Genomic DNA, 17,020 nt, shown 5'->3' on the forward strand with positions numbered 1-17,020 from the left:
GTAGCTATGGGCTTGCCACCACTCCTGTTCGTCCGGTGCAGCCCTGACATGAGCTAGCAGGACATGTGTGACTTCACAAGTAAAACTGAGGTAGTACTCTAATTTTGTGTTATGCCATGCCTCCTCATGGAAACCGTTTTGTGTTATGCTCTGTCCCCCATTTTATGACTGGTGGCCATAGTATTCTATCAAAATTTGGAATGTGCCCACTGGTCCAAGGAGGTTGGCGGCCCCTAGCCTATGTCCCTTTACACTGAAAAACATTAAGAAATTTCTGGATTTGGATTGGGACAGTATTTTAAATGTGGCCCCCCAATGGATGGTGGGTTTTGGGGTTTGTTTGTTTTTTTGCCATTCCAAAGTGATCCTCATTCACTCTCTTCCCCCCGCCCTCCCTGCAGTTAACTGAAGCCAGATGGTATAATTTTAATAGGCATTGCCATCTTTAGGCACTAAGTATGAAGATGTGAAAATCAACCCTTAGCAATTCTGGTACCGGGGACGTGAGTCACAAACTCATTTGCATTTTAGGAATTACACTACTTAATTTCTCTGGGGTGCCCTTTCAAAACAGATTCGACATCAGCATTGCAACCCAGAAGAAACTGGTATTTTAAGGTCTGTACGACTCTTTGTGGTTTTGAACACATCAAGTACGTTTTTTCCCCTGTACTGTAAAATTAAGCTGCAAATAAATGGACTTTATATTGTGACTGAAAATAACCTCCCCTCTCATGCAAGAACAAGCTTGCAGTTATGCAATTTCCATTTGCATGGAAAGAAAATGGGAGGTTAATTTGATGACTAGTTAAAAACTGGACAGCCTACTTAAAAGACCTACTGGCATAGGTTTTGTCTTTTAAGTCCATCTCGCTTTCAGGCTGAGGGGGCCGGTGTTTGTCCACAGACAGCTTTCTGGGTCATGTGTCCAGCATGACTAAACTGCTTCTGGCACAATGGGACACCATGACAGAAACCAGAGCGCACAGAAACGCTGTTTGCCCTCCCGTTGCAGCGGTACCTATTTATCTACTTGCACTGGTATGCTTTCAAACTGCTAGGTAGGCAGGAGCTGGGACAGACCAATGGGAGCTCACCCTGTCGCACGGATTCAAACTACCAACCTTCTGATCAGCAAGCCCAAGAGGCTCAGTGGTTTAGACCACAGCGCCTCCTTCCACCCACAACTTACCTCCTTGCTAACTTCTGGTATTGCAGCGTGGCTGCAGAAAAAGTGACGTCATTGGACAGTGAGCAACAAAGTAAGTCATGGGAAAGTTAAGGGCTCATTCCCTCATCAGACTCATTCCCCACTTTCGATGTGAACAGGGTAGATCTGGCTTTACAAACACAAAGATCTGCATCTTTGGGTATACCACCCATGCGGAACTAATGTAAATCACAGGAGTGTTGTTTGAAATAGTGATCAACAGGGCTAGCAGCACATTTTCAAACACTGTCAAGAAGAAGGCCAGGCACACAGATTCTTCCCTTTAAAAAGCAACACTTCTCCCTCATCTCTTTTAACTGCCTTGGGTTTTCTTTGTTTCCAAGCCATGCCTTTGTGACACTGAAGTTGACAATCTTAGCGGAATTCCTCCTTCCTTAATCCTCTGGAATCATGCGTTCTGTTTTGCAATTGAATCTATTTTTAAAGGATAAATTGCCTTTGCCCTAACTAATCATGCATATACATATAAATTATATTTTGTCTTACGGCCCACTGAGCCATCAACCTTTTGACACGCAGAGTCCTGTTGGGCTGAAAAGGGAAGAACTGGATGGGCGATGACAGTAGGATCAGCGGGGCGAGAATCCCGTCACTCGGCAAAATGTGAATTTTCATTAATCTCCGTATGAGGAGGATTAATGTATAATTGTCTCCTAGATTTTTCAGCTTTGCACATGTGCGGAGGTTGCTGAGATTAAAATAAACGGCCGCATTTTCACAGTTAGCGGTTCTCAGCACTAGAACTGTCACATCCTGACAGTAAGCGGTTTCAGAACATGTAGCTATAATGAGCGAAACTGTTTAATAATGTTGATGGGCAACATGTGTTTCATCTGGCTAATAAAATGGCCCAGTCAACTGGGAACTCCTGGGCAACCTCTGCAGAAATGCAGTTGTAGAAAAGCATCTTAAGGCTGAATACAGATGATAGCTTTTCAGAGACCTGGAGGCTGTATTGTACAGTTGCCATTGTCTGTAGAACAAAACATTAATTTCTCTGTCTGTGTATGTCTCATGCCATGTTCATAGTGGTTGCGCAGGTTTTCTTAATTCATTAAGCAGGGGGGGGGGAAGTCCAGAGACATGATCAGTACGTACTCTGGCAACAGACATGTGCATTTTGGTGTGATGTTCACTGCTGCCTGTGATTGCCCAGGTAAGGGATGCGGGTGGCGCTGTGGGTTAAACCACAGAGCCTAGGGTTTGCTGATCAGAAGGTCGGTGGTTCGAATCCCTGCGATGGGGTGAGCTTCTGTTGCTCTGTCCCAGCTCCTGCCAGCCTAGTAGTTCGAAAGCACACCAGTGCAAGTAGATATATCGTTCCGCTGTGGCAGAAATGTAAATGGCATTTCTGGGCACTCTGGCACTTGTTCCATTGCGCCAGAAGCAGTTTAGTCCTGCTGGCCACATGACCTGGAAAAGCTGTCTGTGGACAAACGCCGGCTCCCTCGGCCTGAAACTGAAATGAGCGCTGCAACCCCATAGTCGCCTTTCACTGGACTTAACCGTCCAGGGGTCCTTTACCTTCTTCTTCTTCTTTTTATAGCACACACACTGCATATCCCTGCATATACTTTTAGGTAAGATTAAACATTTTGTTGGTTTAGAATGTGTGAAAGCATGGACACAAACCAACAAACATGTTCCTGCAGGCCTTTAAAAGAAAAGAAATATTTTATACAAAAATTATCTAGACCAGAAGCTACTTACAATCTGGTCCAGTCAATTTTGCCATTCTATCACATGTCTGAGACTAAAGAAAGAGGCTGCGTTTAGGCCAGGCTTTCCTTCCACCCAAAATCATTACCCTCACTGCATATGCCAGCCTTAGTCTTTGGGCTGAGAGTTACAGGCCAAAACATCTGGAGGGCAGTAGGTTAAAAAGGAAGGCCGATATATACAGTTAAGCAAGAAAAATCAGTCAAGGAGCATCTCCGCCCCCATCGTCCAGCTCAGACACTGAGGTCCAGCTCCAAGTGAGGTTACAGGGAACCAGGCAGAGGGCCTTCTCGGTAGTGGCACCCGCCCTGTGGAACACCCTCCCATCAGATGTCAAGAAAATAAACAACTACAGTTAAAGCTTGGTTCCCAAAAGTCTCTGTTTTGGAACATTTCAGGTCCCCAACACCACAAACCCGGAAGTATTCCAGTTTTTGAAAGTTTTTCGGAAGCTGAACATCTGACGTGGCTTTCGCTTGACTGCAGGAAGCTCCTGCAGCCAATCAGAAGCCATGCCTCAGTTGTCGAACCTTTCGGAAGCCAAACGAGCTTCCAGAACAGAGTACGTTCAACAACCAAGGTTTGACTGTATCTGCCTTTTAGAAAACAGTTGAAGGCAGTCCTGTATAAGGATTTTTTTATGTTTAATTTCTTTTATTTTTAATATTCTGGTGTAAGCCAGGCACAGTGGCTGGGGCAATCGAGTCAGATAGGTGGCATATTATTATTATTATTATTATTATTATTATTATTATTATTACTACTACTACTACTACTACTACTACTACTTGAAAGGAAAGAAGGGGAAGGGACTTATGTGACACAATGGGTCAGTGTGTTTGGCTGTTAACCAGGGTGTTGGTGGTTTGAGCCCACCCAGGAAGGATTCCTGCACTGCAGGGGGTTGGACTAGATGACCCTCAGGCTCCCTTCCAACTATACAATTCAATGACTCTGGGTCAAATACCACCATTTTTGAAGTTTGAGAAACCCTTATAGGAGCAGTTCGAGCTGCGCTGGGGTTTATTTCTTTTTGGCTGACCACTGAACTGAGCAGGAATTTCAACAAAAATCTAGTGCCCAGATCAAGGGAAGTAATAGTCCCACTCTATTCTGCCTTGGTCAGACCATACCTGGAATACTGTGTCCATTTATATGGGCACCACAATTTAAGAAGGTTGTTGACAAGCTGGAAAGTGTGCAGATGAGGGCAACCAAGATGATCAAGAGCCTTAAGAGGAACGGTCAAAGGAGCTGGGGATGTTTAGCCTGGAAAAGAGGAGACTAGGAGGAGATAGGAGAACCATCTTCAAATATCACATGGAAGAGGGAGCAAGCTTGTTTTCTCCTGCTCTGGAGGATAGGACTCGAAACAATGGCTTCAAGTTACAAGAGAGGAGATTCTGGGAAGAATTTTCTGACAGTACAAGCTGTTTGTCAGTGGAACAGACTCCCAGTTGTGGACTCTCCTTCCTTGGATGGTTTTAAGGAGAGATTGGATGACCATCTGTCCTGGATGCTGTAGCTGAGATTCCTGCCTTGCTTGGGGTTGGACTAAATGACCCTCAGGTGTCCCTTCCGACTCTATGATTCTACGATTCCTTGGAGGTTTCCGAGGAGACGTTGGCTGATCATCTGTCCTTGATGCTTTAGCCGAGATTCCTGCCTTGCAGGGGGGGATTAGCCTAGACGACCGTCGGGGTCCCTTCCAACTCTACAATCCAATGTTCTGGGAGTTGCCTTCCTTTGAAATAAGGGACCTGGGAAAACACTGGGCGAGATAGGAGTATTCCTGCAAGCGGGAGGTGGCGTTTCCCCCTCCCTCCCCCAACCGGCCACACCCCCCCCCCGGTCTCCCGCTGCGCCTGCTGCTACAAAGTGTTTCCAATTACCGTGGCACTCGTGGTATCTGGATGCATCCCTCGAGCCCGCCATCCTCTCGCCGCCCCTCTCTCCCTCCCTCCCTCCCTCCCCTCCGTCCGGCGCTGCCTGCCAGACATATGGGATCAATCAGAGCTTAAGCCTCGGTGCCGATGTGTTTGCGCCGCCGGGAATGTTGACAGCCTGGCAGACACCGACGGCGCTCGAGTGACAAGGAATCCGGAGTCAGCCGCGACTTGAGCGAAGGGGAGGAGCAGCAGCAGGAGCAGCAGCAGCAGGAGGAGGAGGACGGAGCTTCCTCTCTCTTTCTCGCCGGTGCCCCCTTCTTCCTTATTTTTTCAGAAACACGTCGGGGAAGGGCTTGAGCGACGGCAGCGCTTTCCTTCTTCCTCGCAGCCAGAGGCTAGACACCGCCGAGCGCGCCCAGGGCTCTCTCTCTCCACGTGCGCGCTCAAAAAAGGAAAGGGCTTCGCGCGAGAGAGGGGGAAAGCTCGAGGGGGCGTCCGGCGCGCGCAGCTGGGGGGGGGAGGCGATCCGAGTTGGACCCGGGGGGATGTGGCCCCTGCTGGCGGTGTACTTGTGGGGCGGCGCGTCGCTGGTTTGGGGCTGGGCGCCGCCGCAGCCGCTCAGCCTCTCCCGCCCCGTCGACTTGAGCTCCCTGGCTGCGCGCTCGGCGTCGCCCTCGCCGGCGACGGAGGGCAAAGTGGAGAAGCTGGGCCGGGCTTTCAAGCGACAAGTGCGGCGCCTGAGGGAGCGGAGCGGGAGCCTGGAGCTGGTCTTCCTCGTGGACGAGTCGTCGAGCGTGGGCCAGGCCAACTTCCGCAGCGAGCTGCGCTTCGTCAAGAAGCTGCTGTCCGACTTCCCCGTGGTGCCCACGGCCACGCGAGTCGCCCTCGTCACCTTCTCCTCCAAGAACAACGTGGTGCCGAGAGTCGACTACATCTCGCCCGCGACGGCGCGGGCTCAGCAGCGGCAGCAGCACAAGTGCGCCTTGCTCGGCAGGGAGATCCCGGCCATCGGCTACCGAGGGGGCGGCACCTACACCAAGGGCGCCTTCCAGCAAGCGGCGGTGAGTGGCGGCCGTAACGTCGGGACGCGCAGGGTGGGTGCCGACGTGGTGCCCTCCAGGCAGGGAGGGAGACTTGAATGTAATGTTAGGGGGCAGGTAAGCCCCGTCTTGCCTAATCGATCACATGACCGGCACACCACACCATTTGAATCGCAATGCCCATAATTTAAATTAATTTTTTGGCCCCGTCAAATATTTCAGGGGGGGGGCAGAGGTGCCAACTTGAGCAAAATATTGGGGGGGTCCAAGTAAGCCCTGCCAGCGTTCTTGCCCACTCTTTGAATGGTGATAGGTAAAAGTAAAGGGGACCTCTGACCATTAGGTCCAGTCGTGACCGACTCTGGGGTTGCGCGCTCATTTCGCATTATTGGCCGAGGGAGCCAGCGTATAGCTTCCAGGTCATGTGGCCAGCATGACAAAGCCACTTCTGGCGAACCAGAGCAGCCCACGGAAACGCCGTTTACCTTCCCGCTGTAGCGGTTCCTATTTAGCTACTTGCATTTTGACGTGCTTTCGAACTGCTAGGTTGGCAGGAGCTGGGACCGAGCAACGGGAGCTCACCCCGTCACAGGGATTCGAACCGCTGACCTTCTGATCGGCAAGCCCTAGGCTCAGTGGTTTAACCCCCCTGAGTCCCTGGCTTTGAATGGCGATACCCAGTGTTTTTTCCCCAGGGTATCCGGGACTTGAACCTCTTATTTTTTTTTGTTAGAAAGTGTGGCACTTACTGTAACAACTTCACGGTGTACCGGCAACTATTTTTCTAGAGAAATAGCACTGCTGATGCCCATCAACTTCGGGGAGTGGGGAGCCCTCAAATATTTTAGAGGCAGCGAAGAGACCTTGGCTCCTTGGAGTTGGTTCCTCCAGATGTTCTGCTCAAAGACAAAGCATCTGCATTGCAGGCAGAAGAGTCCCAGGTCTGCCCCCCCCCCATCTCCAGTGCAGAAAGCTCAGCTGATGGAGCATGAGATTCTTCATCTCAGGGTCATGAAATCAGAGAACTGTAGAGATGGAAGGGACCACAGGGGTCATCTAGCCCCAAACCCTGCAATGCAGGAAACTTTTGCTCAGTGTGGGGCTCAGGGCCGGATTGAGGTTTGATGAGGCCCTAAGCCAGGCACCCCCAAACTGCAGCCCTCCAGATGTTTTGGCCTACAACTCCCATGATCCCTAGCTAACAGGACCAGTGGTCAGGGATGATGGGAATTGTAGTCCAAAACATCTGGAGGGCCGAAGTTTGGAGATGCCTGCTAAGCTACTGGAGGTAATGGGGGCCCTTTAGATGTCCAGCTGTCCTTCGTCAACAACTAATCACCACTTTTTTTGTGTTGAATATATGTTATATGGCAATTTATGGACCTAATAGTTATCTAAAGCCATTTGCGCATGTTGCCATGCAGCCAGTCCATGCAGAATGTAGGCACCCTATATATAGAAAGGAGCAAACCAGTGATATTTTAGGGAGCTGGCTAGCATGACCTACATCACAGGAGCCCACACAACACAAAACACTGTTGCTGTATGTAAGCTTTATTTTATTTGTTTTTTATCTTATATTTTGGAAATGTACATCCAGGATTTTTTTCCCTTTACATTTTTTGGGGGGGCCCCAAGAGAGTGGGGCCCTAAGCTATAACTTGTTTAGCTTATACGTAAGTCCGGCACTGGTGGGGCTCAAACCCACGGCCCTGAGATGAAGAGTCTCAGACTCCACCGACTGAGCTAGGGTCATGGGTAGGTAGGCCAATGAGCTTGGGTAGGCCAATGGTCTTATTCGGTACAAGGCAGCTCCCTATATTTCTAAAGGGTTTGAGCATAAACTCAGGGTTGTGGGTTTGAGCTGCACATTGGACAAAATATCCCTGCATTGCAGGAGGGCTGGAACACATGGCCCTCATGCATAGGAGACCACCCTTAGGGGCCGAGGTCCCTTTGCCTCCGCCCCACTTAAATATTTGAGGGGGGGGGGTAAAGTTGATGGACATTCCCATTCAAATGGTGTGCATGTGCTACACCCTGTGGTTGATTTCCTAGGGTGGTCTTACCTTTATGTTCCCTCCACATGAACATTTTTATAGGGATACATTAAATTTAACAAAAGTAAGTGTCTAGTTCTCTGTGCCCCCCCCCAAAACCTTCAGAAATCTTGAATTTTGAATTTTTTTGAAGTTGAGTTCCAATGATTTCCAAATTTGGGACACATATCTTCAGAATGTGCACAAAATGTTTGTGTCAGTGAAATTTGCTGACCTCCAACGGGAAACATTGTTACCTCCAAATGAATACTTTTAGCACACACAGACAAATAAACACATCTACACTACCAAAAACCTATGTAGCTTTGATATGTACATAGAGTTGTAGTGTCACATGCAATTTCAGGGTGAAACTAGGCTGTATTTCACCCAGGTCAAAGACCCAGTATGGCACCCGCCTTGCGTATTTGCATAAACACGAACACAGGCTGGGGGCCCCAATGGCGCCCTTCCAGAGGCTTCACCTGGGGGGAAAAACTGACTAGCTCTCTTCTCCCCACCCCCACCCCCCGCTAGCTACGGCACTGATGTAGGGCTGGGTGATAACAGCTTTTCAACATCACAATGTATTGCCACCCAAACATTGCGATATAGTGGTACCTTGGTTATTGAACGTAAACTGTTCCGAAAGTCTGTTCGACTTCCAGAACATTTTGAAACCAAGGCGCAGCTTCCGGTTGGCTGCAGGAGCTTCCTGCACACAAGCGGAAGCCCCGTCGGATGTTCGGCTTCCGAAAAGCGTTCAAAAACCGGATCACCTACTTCCGGGTTTTCGGTGTCCGGGAGCCAATTTGTTCGTCAACTAAGCCGTTGAAGAACCAAGGTTCCACTGTATAGTGTTACATTGCGATGTTGAAAAGAGGAGGGAGAAAAAACATGCTTTGAGCCTGGACCCGCGAGGTGCTGGGGTGAAAGCAGCTCCGCTCCCTTGGTGGGGGACAGCGGCGGTTTCACCCCAGTCCCTCATGGGTTGTTGTTGTTGTTGTTTAGTCGTTTAGTCGTGTCCGACTCTTCGTGACCCCATGGACCATAGCACGCCAGGCACTCCTGTCTTGCACTGCCTCCCGCAGTTTGGTCAAACTCATGTTCGTAGCTTCGAGAACACTGTCCAAACATCTTGTCCTCTGTCGTCCCCTTCTCCGTGTGCCCTCCATCTTTCCCAACATCATGGGTAAGGGATACTAATGGGATACTGAATAAGGCATACTAATGAAGCTCTTTCCCCACTCACTTACATCTTCTCCTCCACCAAGGAATGTTCCAAGGTTTTGTTCTTGTTCTTGTTTTATTATAATATTTTATTAAGTTTCCAATTTACAATATATAAATACTTCCTCGTTTTTCACAATAAACTTTTGCTCCTCATATGAGCTTGTCTACTCCCCCCCCTCCCATCTCATGGTTACCTTAATTCTTTTCTTTGTCATCACAGCTGTGTTTCTTCCTGTTTACAATACACCATTTCCCATTTAAAAAAAATAATATGTAAAGAGGTAGAGTCTCATTCCAAGTATTCTTAAGTCAGTCCTGCTAGTGTTTTTAATTGTTTCAAATACAGTATTGTATAAATTTACCCCGGTCTTTTTGGAAAGCTTGATCACCCTGGTTTCAGATTTTCCCGGTCAGCTTCGCCAGCTCTGCATATTCCATCACCTTCGTCTGCCACTCTTCAGTTGTTGGTAGTTCCTGTTGCTTCCACTTCTGAGCTAATAAAGTCTTTGCTGGGTTTTTTTTGGGGGGGGTGTGTGTTAAGAAAATAGTTCCCAGGATTATCAACACTGAATGAATAGGAATCAGTTCAAACACTCAGATCATGAAATTATGTAGATACATAGTCAGGACAGCATCTAACTCGTTTTTTGAGCCTCAAAGTTGTCAAATTGTCGTTTTCACATTTTTACCATAATACTGAGAGTTACCTGTTTTAGCTTGTAATTTTATTTGTATGTTTATATGCATTTTTCTTGCCTAATGTGTTAATAGCTGTAATAATTCAACACACATTAACCACTTGGTAAGAGCCCTTATTTATTGAGGAAAGCTGTGATCATATGTATTACAGTCAAATCTCGGTTGTTGAACGTAATCTGTTCCAGAAGACCCTTCGACTTCCGAAATGTTTGACAACCAAAAACTGAGAGCAGAAGCCTCAATACAACAGGGAAACTCAAAACGGAAGCCATGTAGCATGTTCGGCTTCCGAAAATCGTTCAAAAACCGGAGCAGTTGCTTTCGGGTTTTCGGCGTTCGGGAGCCAAAACATTCCAAAACAGAGACATTTGGGAACCGAGGTTTGACTGTAACCATTTTCCAGACAGCTTGTGGCACCTTAAAGAATAACAAATTCATTATGGTGTATGCTTTTGTGGCCTGGAGCCTACTTCATCAAATATATACACAGTGTATATCATAGAAGATATCTGGAAATCTGCATGGCATTTGTCATGTGGCAAAGTGGAATATGGCAGTTTGAGAAGTGTTCTGAACATATTATTTAATAAATGGCTCTTTAGGTATTTGTATAACACCTTTCATGTAACATCCCAAGGTGACTCACCACATAAAAAAATACAACAATCCACTAAGCAGGTGCAAAAAATTGAAACAGGGTAAGGTAGCAATCTTGATAACCATTCTATCATCTCAAAAGTGTAAGGTAAAGCTAAGGCTTCTATATTTGCTCTGTGAGACAGAAATTATTCAGTCTCTTGCTTGGGGGGCATTAAAATTAATCACGTTCCTTTAAAATATATCCTCTGTAACTTGTCCTACACAAATACATTTATTATTAAAGATGTGCATAAAATATAGGGCAAAGTTAAATACTTTCATGTCTCACTGAAATCAGTGGAGCTTAACCTACGGTAGCTGCAATCCCACACACTTAACTGGGAGCAAGTCCCATAGAACTCAGAGGGGCTTACTTCTGAGTAAACATGGATTGCGCTGTTGCTTAATGTTGCCTGGATCAGGTCCAGGGAGTTTTGTATGAAAAAGATAAAAAAACATTTGTTTATGTTAATGTAGGAACATTTCTTTTATTCGAGCAGGAATAAGTAAGAGGTAGTGAATATTTTTTTATAATTTATGTTTGAATGATGCATTTCCCAATTCAAATATATTATTGTTGTTGTTGTTGTTGTTGTTGTTTATTAAATTTGTATACCATCTTGTACCCGCAGGTCTCAGGGTGGTTCAAATATAAAAATCATCACTTGCTTCAATATAGACTTACTTGTAAAATGTCTTTCTTGCTTTCTACCTTAACACTAAAAATTTTTGCAAGTAATTCCACAAATTTCAGGTGTGTATGGCTGCCATCTAATGCGAGCTTAGTAGGGTGTCAGTCCTGTTGAGGTCTGTGGGGTCTAATTCTATGTGAACATGCTCAGTGGTGCTGCAGATGACACCACTATCTTGTCTGCTTATTTCTCTTAGGCTGCAATTCTGTGCTCACTTTCCTGGGAGTAAGCCACACGCTGAACTCTATGCTCCTTACCTCTGAGTGAACGTGCATAGGATTCTGCTGCTAGTATTCACACACAGTTCAAAATGGTCCATCACCACCCATGCAGCTCTGCAGCTCTTGATGCAAAGGGATGCATTCAATTCAGGAAGTGGCTAAGGAGCTAACTTATAAAATAAGAACATCTCCGCCCCCCCCCTTCAAAAAAGGGTTTTTTGAAGACTGACAAATATATTATGACAGGCTATATCACAATCAATTGGTTAGTTTCCGTTGCTTTAACATTTCGTTGTTTTAATTGCAAGCAGGCTTAACTCAACTGTTCTTCTGGAATTATTTCTCAGTAACCTTTGTTTCTTCGGGATTTTTCATTGGTTTTTAGGAGCAAAGTGTAATTCGTTCTTGGTAGAATTGCATTAACTTATCAGCAGCATATCAGGAAAGCATCTTCCAGGGTACCAGAGACAGCAGGCTAAGTCAGGAGTCTGCAGATTCAGAACCTTCTCCTTCCATCTGAAGAGAATGGTTTCCCACTACCCACAACATCTGCCACCCAAGATGCATGCCTCACTTTGACTAACGGCAGGGACGGCCCTGCTTCTCAGTCCTCCTCCCATTTCAGTTCCTTGTACACAGACACACAAAAACCCTGCATATATGAAAGGTGGTTCGAGGGTTTTGTCTTCTGGCTACAGTTCCTCACTTGAAAGACATTGTGGGGACTTGATTTACTTTTCAGAAGAGTTTTTTTTGGGGGGGAATGAGGGTATTTGAGGAACTACAGTGAGATGTGGACTGAGAAGTCTTGGTGAAGGTATGGAACAATGTGCTTGACTCGGAATCTCATCCAGCGCTAACCAAAGAAAGGCCACGTTTCAAATAAGCAGTGCTATTTTTCGAGAAAAAGAAGTGCCAGGCGACTCATGCCCAGGAGCGGAGCAAGCGGGGGCGGGGCGGTCCGCCCTGGGTACTGCCCTGGAGGGGGTGTCACATGGGGTCGCGCCTCCGCCCCTCGCCTCTGCATGGCAGCCTGGGGGGGGGAAGCTGCAGGCACGCTGGCCAAGCGATTGGGTGCCGTGCGGGTGCCTGCTGGGGGGTGGCACTTGGGGCCGCGCCCCCGCCCCGTGATCGGCGCCTGAGTCTGGACGCTCCGTTTCGGTGTCACGGAGGGGCATGATCCCCCTCTATGTAGCACACATGTGCAGCAGGCTGCTGCGCATGCGTACAATGTAGAGGGGATCGCACCCCCTGCGACTTCGTGGGGGGCGATCCCCCTCTATGCGGCATTACGTAGTGACGACGCCCCCCCCCCAGGGGCATGGCAATTTGCCGCCCCGGGTGTCGCGGTGCCTCGCTATGCCCCTGCTCATGCCTCCCCTATTCTCTTAGTGTGGCAATGGCGCCCACCTGAGAGGTGCTGGAACTGAGTTCCGGAGAGTTCCAGCTGGGGAGGAAAAAGCCCTGCAAATAAGAGAACTGGATGGGCAGCCAGATCTTTGTTTCCTGGTTTTATAGCAGAGGTTTTGCAATGTGCAACTGAAAGCAGCTTGCCTCTTGGGCAGCGGGAGCTGCCACTGTAAAATCAAGAAGCAAAGCTCTGCCTTTGTACATTGTTCCCTTCCAAACATGTATATCATTGATCTTGTTCAATGCTTGGTGTATCTAAATAGGTTTCAAATCCAGTTAGGCATATCCCAAGTGTTCTTTGCCCAGTGTGGTTATGAGCAAGAAATTGGTGTGAATCCATGTGAATCCGTGTGGTATATTATCAAAAGGTATAGCATTATCTCTGGGATATTTTGCACACTGATTCTTTTTAAATTCATTTTAGTTAGTATTTTTAAATTCGTTTTAGTTAGTACAACATCTTTAGAGCTAGGTAGATCCTTAGCAGTAGAACAGTATCTCCAGAGGTATATAATCTACTCATTTCATCCTGACACCCATGTTCTCAAAAAGAGACTTGGAGGAATTGCCACTGATTTCAGTGTCACAAAGTTCAACACACTGGCCCAAATCCAAGACAGGTTAGTCACACTAAAGCCCCATTGAAATTAATGGGGCACAAACTAGCCGCACCTAACCTGGCCTGTTGAATTCAGTGGAACATAAGCGCAAGTAATTTTGTCCTGGTTTGGACCACTATTTATTTTAAATGTGATTTGTTAGCATGATACAATTCCTCCCAACACAATCCATTGATCAGCTGAAATGAGGATGCTAGAATCACCGTCTTCTCGTAATGAAGTATTGTTCGCTGTAGATTGACTCAGCCAGATGTAATTGGTTCTCTTTTGATATTTAATGTATCTCGTCCGTTTTCTAAGGGGCTCTTACCTTGTGAATCTTCTTGCCAGACAAATTGCAGCTTGGAGATACAAACAGTACTGTCCTGTCCTGGTACAGATTATAGAAGACTTCTACATTATTATGTTGAAATGCCATTACTGGAATGAATAGAGGAACTTGCACTTCAATGCAACAACCACCTTTTTTCTCTTCTTGTGAGCTATTATGCTACTGTCCTCTATTTTTAAACACTATTGTATTACACCTACCGTATGATCCTTGTGGTTCCTTTGTGATATTTCTCCTTTACTAACTTTAATTATTCACCCATGTTCACTTGCTCCCTCAAATTCAAAAATAATTATTTCATTACGTTTACACAAAAAGACTCAAATCCTTTTTTTTCAAGAGGCACTCCGAAATATACCCAAAATCTTTATGGAAGTGCATTATAAACTATTGATATGTAAACTGTTGTCCCTCTGAAACAAAAGGGCAACTATGTTGTCCTTAAACCAAGGTACCACTGTAGTAGTGATTTGCATTTCTACTCCTTAACCTTTCCCATACCTCCCTAAGCTCCATAATGTGGATCTGTAGAGCCTTTGCAAGAAATTTAGAGATTCTGAAAGATATACTTTCAGTACTTCTCTGCACCAGACAGCAAGAAACAGGGCTTTGCAAGGAATGACCTTCCCTTCTGTGCCCTTAACAGTGGGTGAATATAAATGCTTCTAAGATCCTTATAGAAAGGGCATTCTAGGAGCACAGAGTTGCAACTGATATCACTAAATGGACTCCAAACCCATTTTGGACGATTTATCACCCAGCCTTAACACACATCCTGAATTGTGATATATTGCCAGGTCAAAAATCATGAAACCAATATCACAATATGGACTTCAAACCAGTTTTGATCGATATCGTGCCCTGCCCTATCATGCCTCTTTTAAAAATTGCAAAGCAATGGGATTTCAACTGGTTAGTACCTGGCATGACAAGCGACACTGAAATGCTCTCTTCTGCATAACTATTTAGGGGAAGAATGGCAAAGCAAGTTGATGGACTATGCTGAAATGGCAAAATTAACTGGAAAGCTCAGGAACCAAGAGGACAAGAACTTTTTAAAAGAATGGGGGGAGAATATAATTTATTTAGGAGACCATTGTAAGCAGATTGAAACATTAGCAGGATTTTAATCTCACCTGCAAGGTAACAAAGATTACGGACAATTTGGACGGATAAAAAAGCGTGGATAATGGATTGATATGCAGTTGTAAATCTTGACATTAGGATCCATGGAAGGGTCTTGAGATTCAGATCAATCTCTTTACATGGACTTTTAATTGATTTTGTTATAAGCTTATACTTTTTGAAACCAAATAAAAATTATTTCAAAAAAACCTACAACTATTTAGTTACAGTATATACTGCTTAATGTCGTTGTAGGCTTCTAAGTGGTAACAAAAGTATAAAAAAAACACAGATACACAAACTTTAAAATATAAGCATCCATATTTAAAACATGCAATAAAACCATCAAATGTGCAGAGTCCCCATCCTTTTCTTCACAGGGCTACCCTGTGGTGGCTACAGGTGTTTTGTTTTGTTTTGTTTTTCATTCCTTCCCTGGCTTTGAAGGTAGGGAAATGGGACAAAGACCCATTCACCCAGCTGCTGTAATACTTTGATCTTAGCTGAAATCAACAATGTAAAGTTATTCCTTCCAGAAGCTGGAAGGAAGGGCAAGCATTTTGGCTGTCTCAACAAGTTCAATATTTGTAAGGTGCAACAAAGAAGATGAAAATTAATTAAATGCAACTGAGTATTAAGGTTAAGTCACTGCTCTGTGACTTATGTTTTCTGTGCTTAGTTATCCACCTTTGCTTTAAAATACAATTTTAATTTGAAGACTCCTTGCTGTTGCTCTTTCAAGAAATCTCTTGCTAGACATCAAGAATAGCCACTGAGTTGCTTTATCTCCTGCTCTCTGGGACGTGCAATTACTCCCCGTGATAGAAGAAACAAAGGCAGTCATATTACTGTTGCTGGCTGTGCGAAAGGAAGGAATGCAATTAGTTATCTTTACTTAGCGGTGCGAGAAAGAAAAATAGCTGAGTTTTTCCTCGTGGAGTTAAGAAAAACATTTACTGAAAAAGCAGACTTTGAACTGACAGGTTAATCAATTACAAAGTGTTAAGGGACCTAATTGCACGGTTCATTCTAAGAGAGTTTAAGGAATTTTTTAGAATCACCAGATTTCAAACCTTGCTCCAGCGTTTTACTATTTAAGATTTATGGGGCACATTCACCCTAAATTCTTCTACCGTGGAGTGTGCTTTCTGCCAGTTGTAAAAGATCGAATACTTTGCCAGATAAACTCAAAATTATGTCAGTAATCGTATTATCTTGTATATCCTTGTTATCTCGCTGGATTCAGGTGCAAAAATACCTTGTCCCACACTGCCACAATGTAAATATATTCATTGTTCTACCCAGAGCCACTCTAATGTGGGTCCTTAGTTACTGTGGGCATGTAAATAAATATTTCTTCCCCTTGGAACATTCCTTCACACCCAACACATTTCATGTTGCTGTCATGTCCTTGGAAAAAAATGACATGAAATTTAAGGGAAGGGGTGTATGAAATGATGGTTGATCTTCTCAACAGGAAAAAAACCAAGAAGGTTGGCAAGCCTGCAGCCTTCTAGATGTATAAAAAATGCATTGTTTTAATTAATTAAAGAAAGAAAGAAACACTATATAAAGTATAGGCGCCATTCAGGTTTATTGTCAAAGGTAGGACTTTCTAGTATAAGAAAAAGGAGTAACTAAAAACGTATTCTAATATTCTGTACTTCTAGTACATTATGAAGATTAGCAGAGGTTCATCACACCCTAAGGTCTTGCTTGTGTTTTATATGTTTTGGACATCGTAGTTTCAGCTGCGATATTGCAATGCTTGGAATGAAACCACAGTCTCTTGTTTTCCTTCAACACCCCCCACCTTGTGGGTCCATTGTTTGGAGCCAATGGAGGCAGGCCAAGACTGTCTGACTCCGAGGCAGCTGGGGCTATATTGGAATTTTCAGCTGAGGAAGTAACAAAATATGTGAACATGACCTGAAAGTTTAATCTCTGTTGTTTATGAGAGGTGTGATTAGGCCCAACAATAAGGTTGCCCAAAAGTGACTCCTACAAGGAACTTGTGGGCAAAACTTAGGATCAAGAGAAATTTTGTGTACAGGTATCAGAATTCTGGGGGCATAGACTACGTGGGGCAAAACAGAGGAGGAGAACTATGTTTTAACCTGCTTCTGTCCTCC

The 17,020-nt window shown here is 45.3% G+C and overlaps 1 protein-coding gene across 2 annotated transcripts in view; it reads left to right on the forward strand.

The window, feature by feature from the left end:
• Positions 1-5,167: 5,167 nt before the first annotated feature.
• Positions 5,168-17,020, forward strand: part of SVEP1 (sushi, von Willebrand factor type A, EGF and pentraxin domain containing 1) — a 137,424-nt gene continuing 125,571 nt past the window's right edge. For both annotated transcript variants that reach the window (XM_035140342.3, XM_035140343.3), the window contains exon 1: positions 5,168-5,900. In XM_035140342.3, the coding sequence (XP_034996233.3) occupies positions 5,385-5,900 (516 nt within the window). In that variant the 5' untranslated portion in view covers positions 5,168-5,384. The remainder of the gene's footprint in view (positions 5,901-17,020) is intronic.

This window comes from Zootoca vivipara, chromosome 15 (genome assembly GCF_965207765.1).
Source record: "Zootoca vivipara chromosome 15, rZooViv2.hap1.1, whole genome shotgun sequence".
Classification (NCBI taxonomy): Eukaryota; Metazoa; Chordata; class Lepidosauria; order Squamata; family Lacertidae; genus Zootoca; species Zootoca vivipara.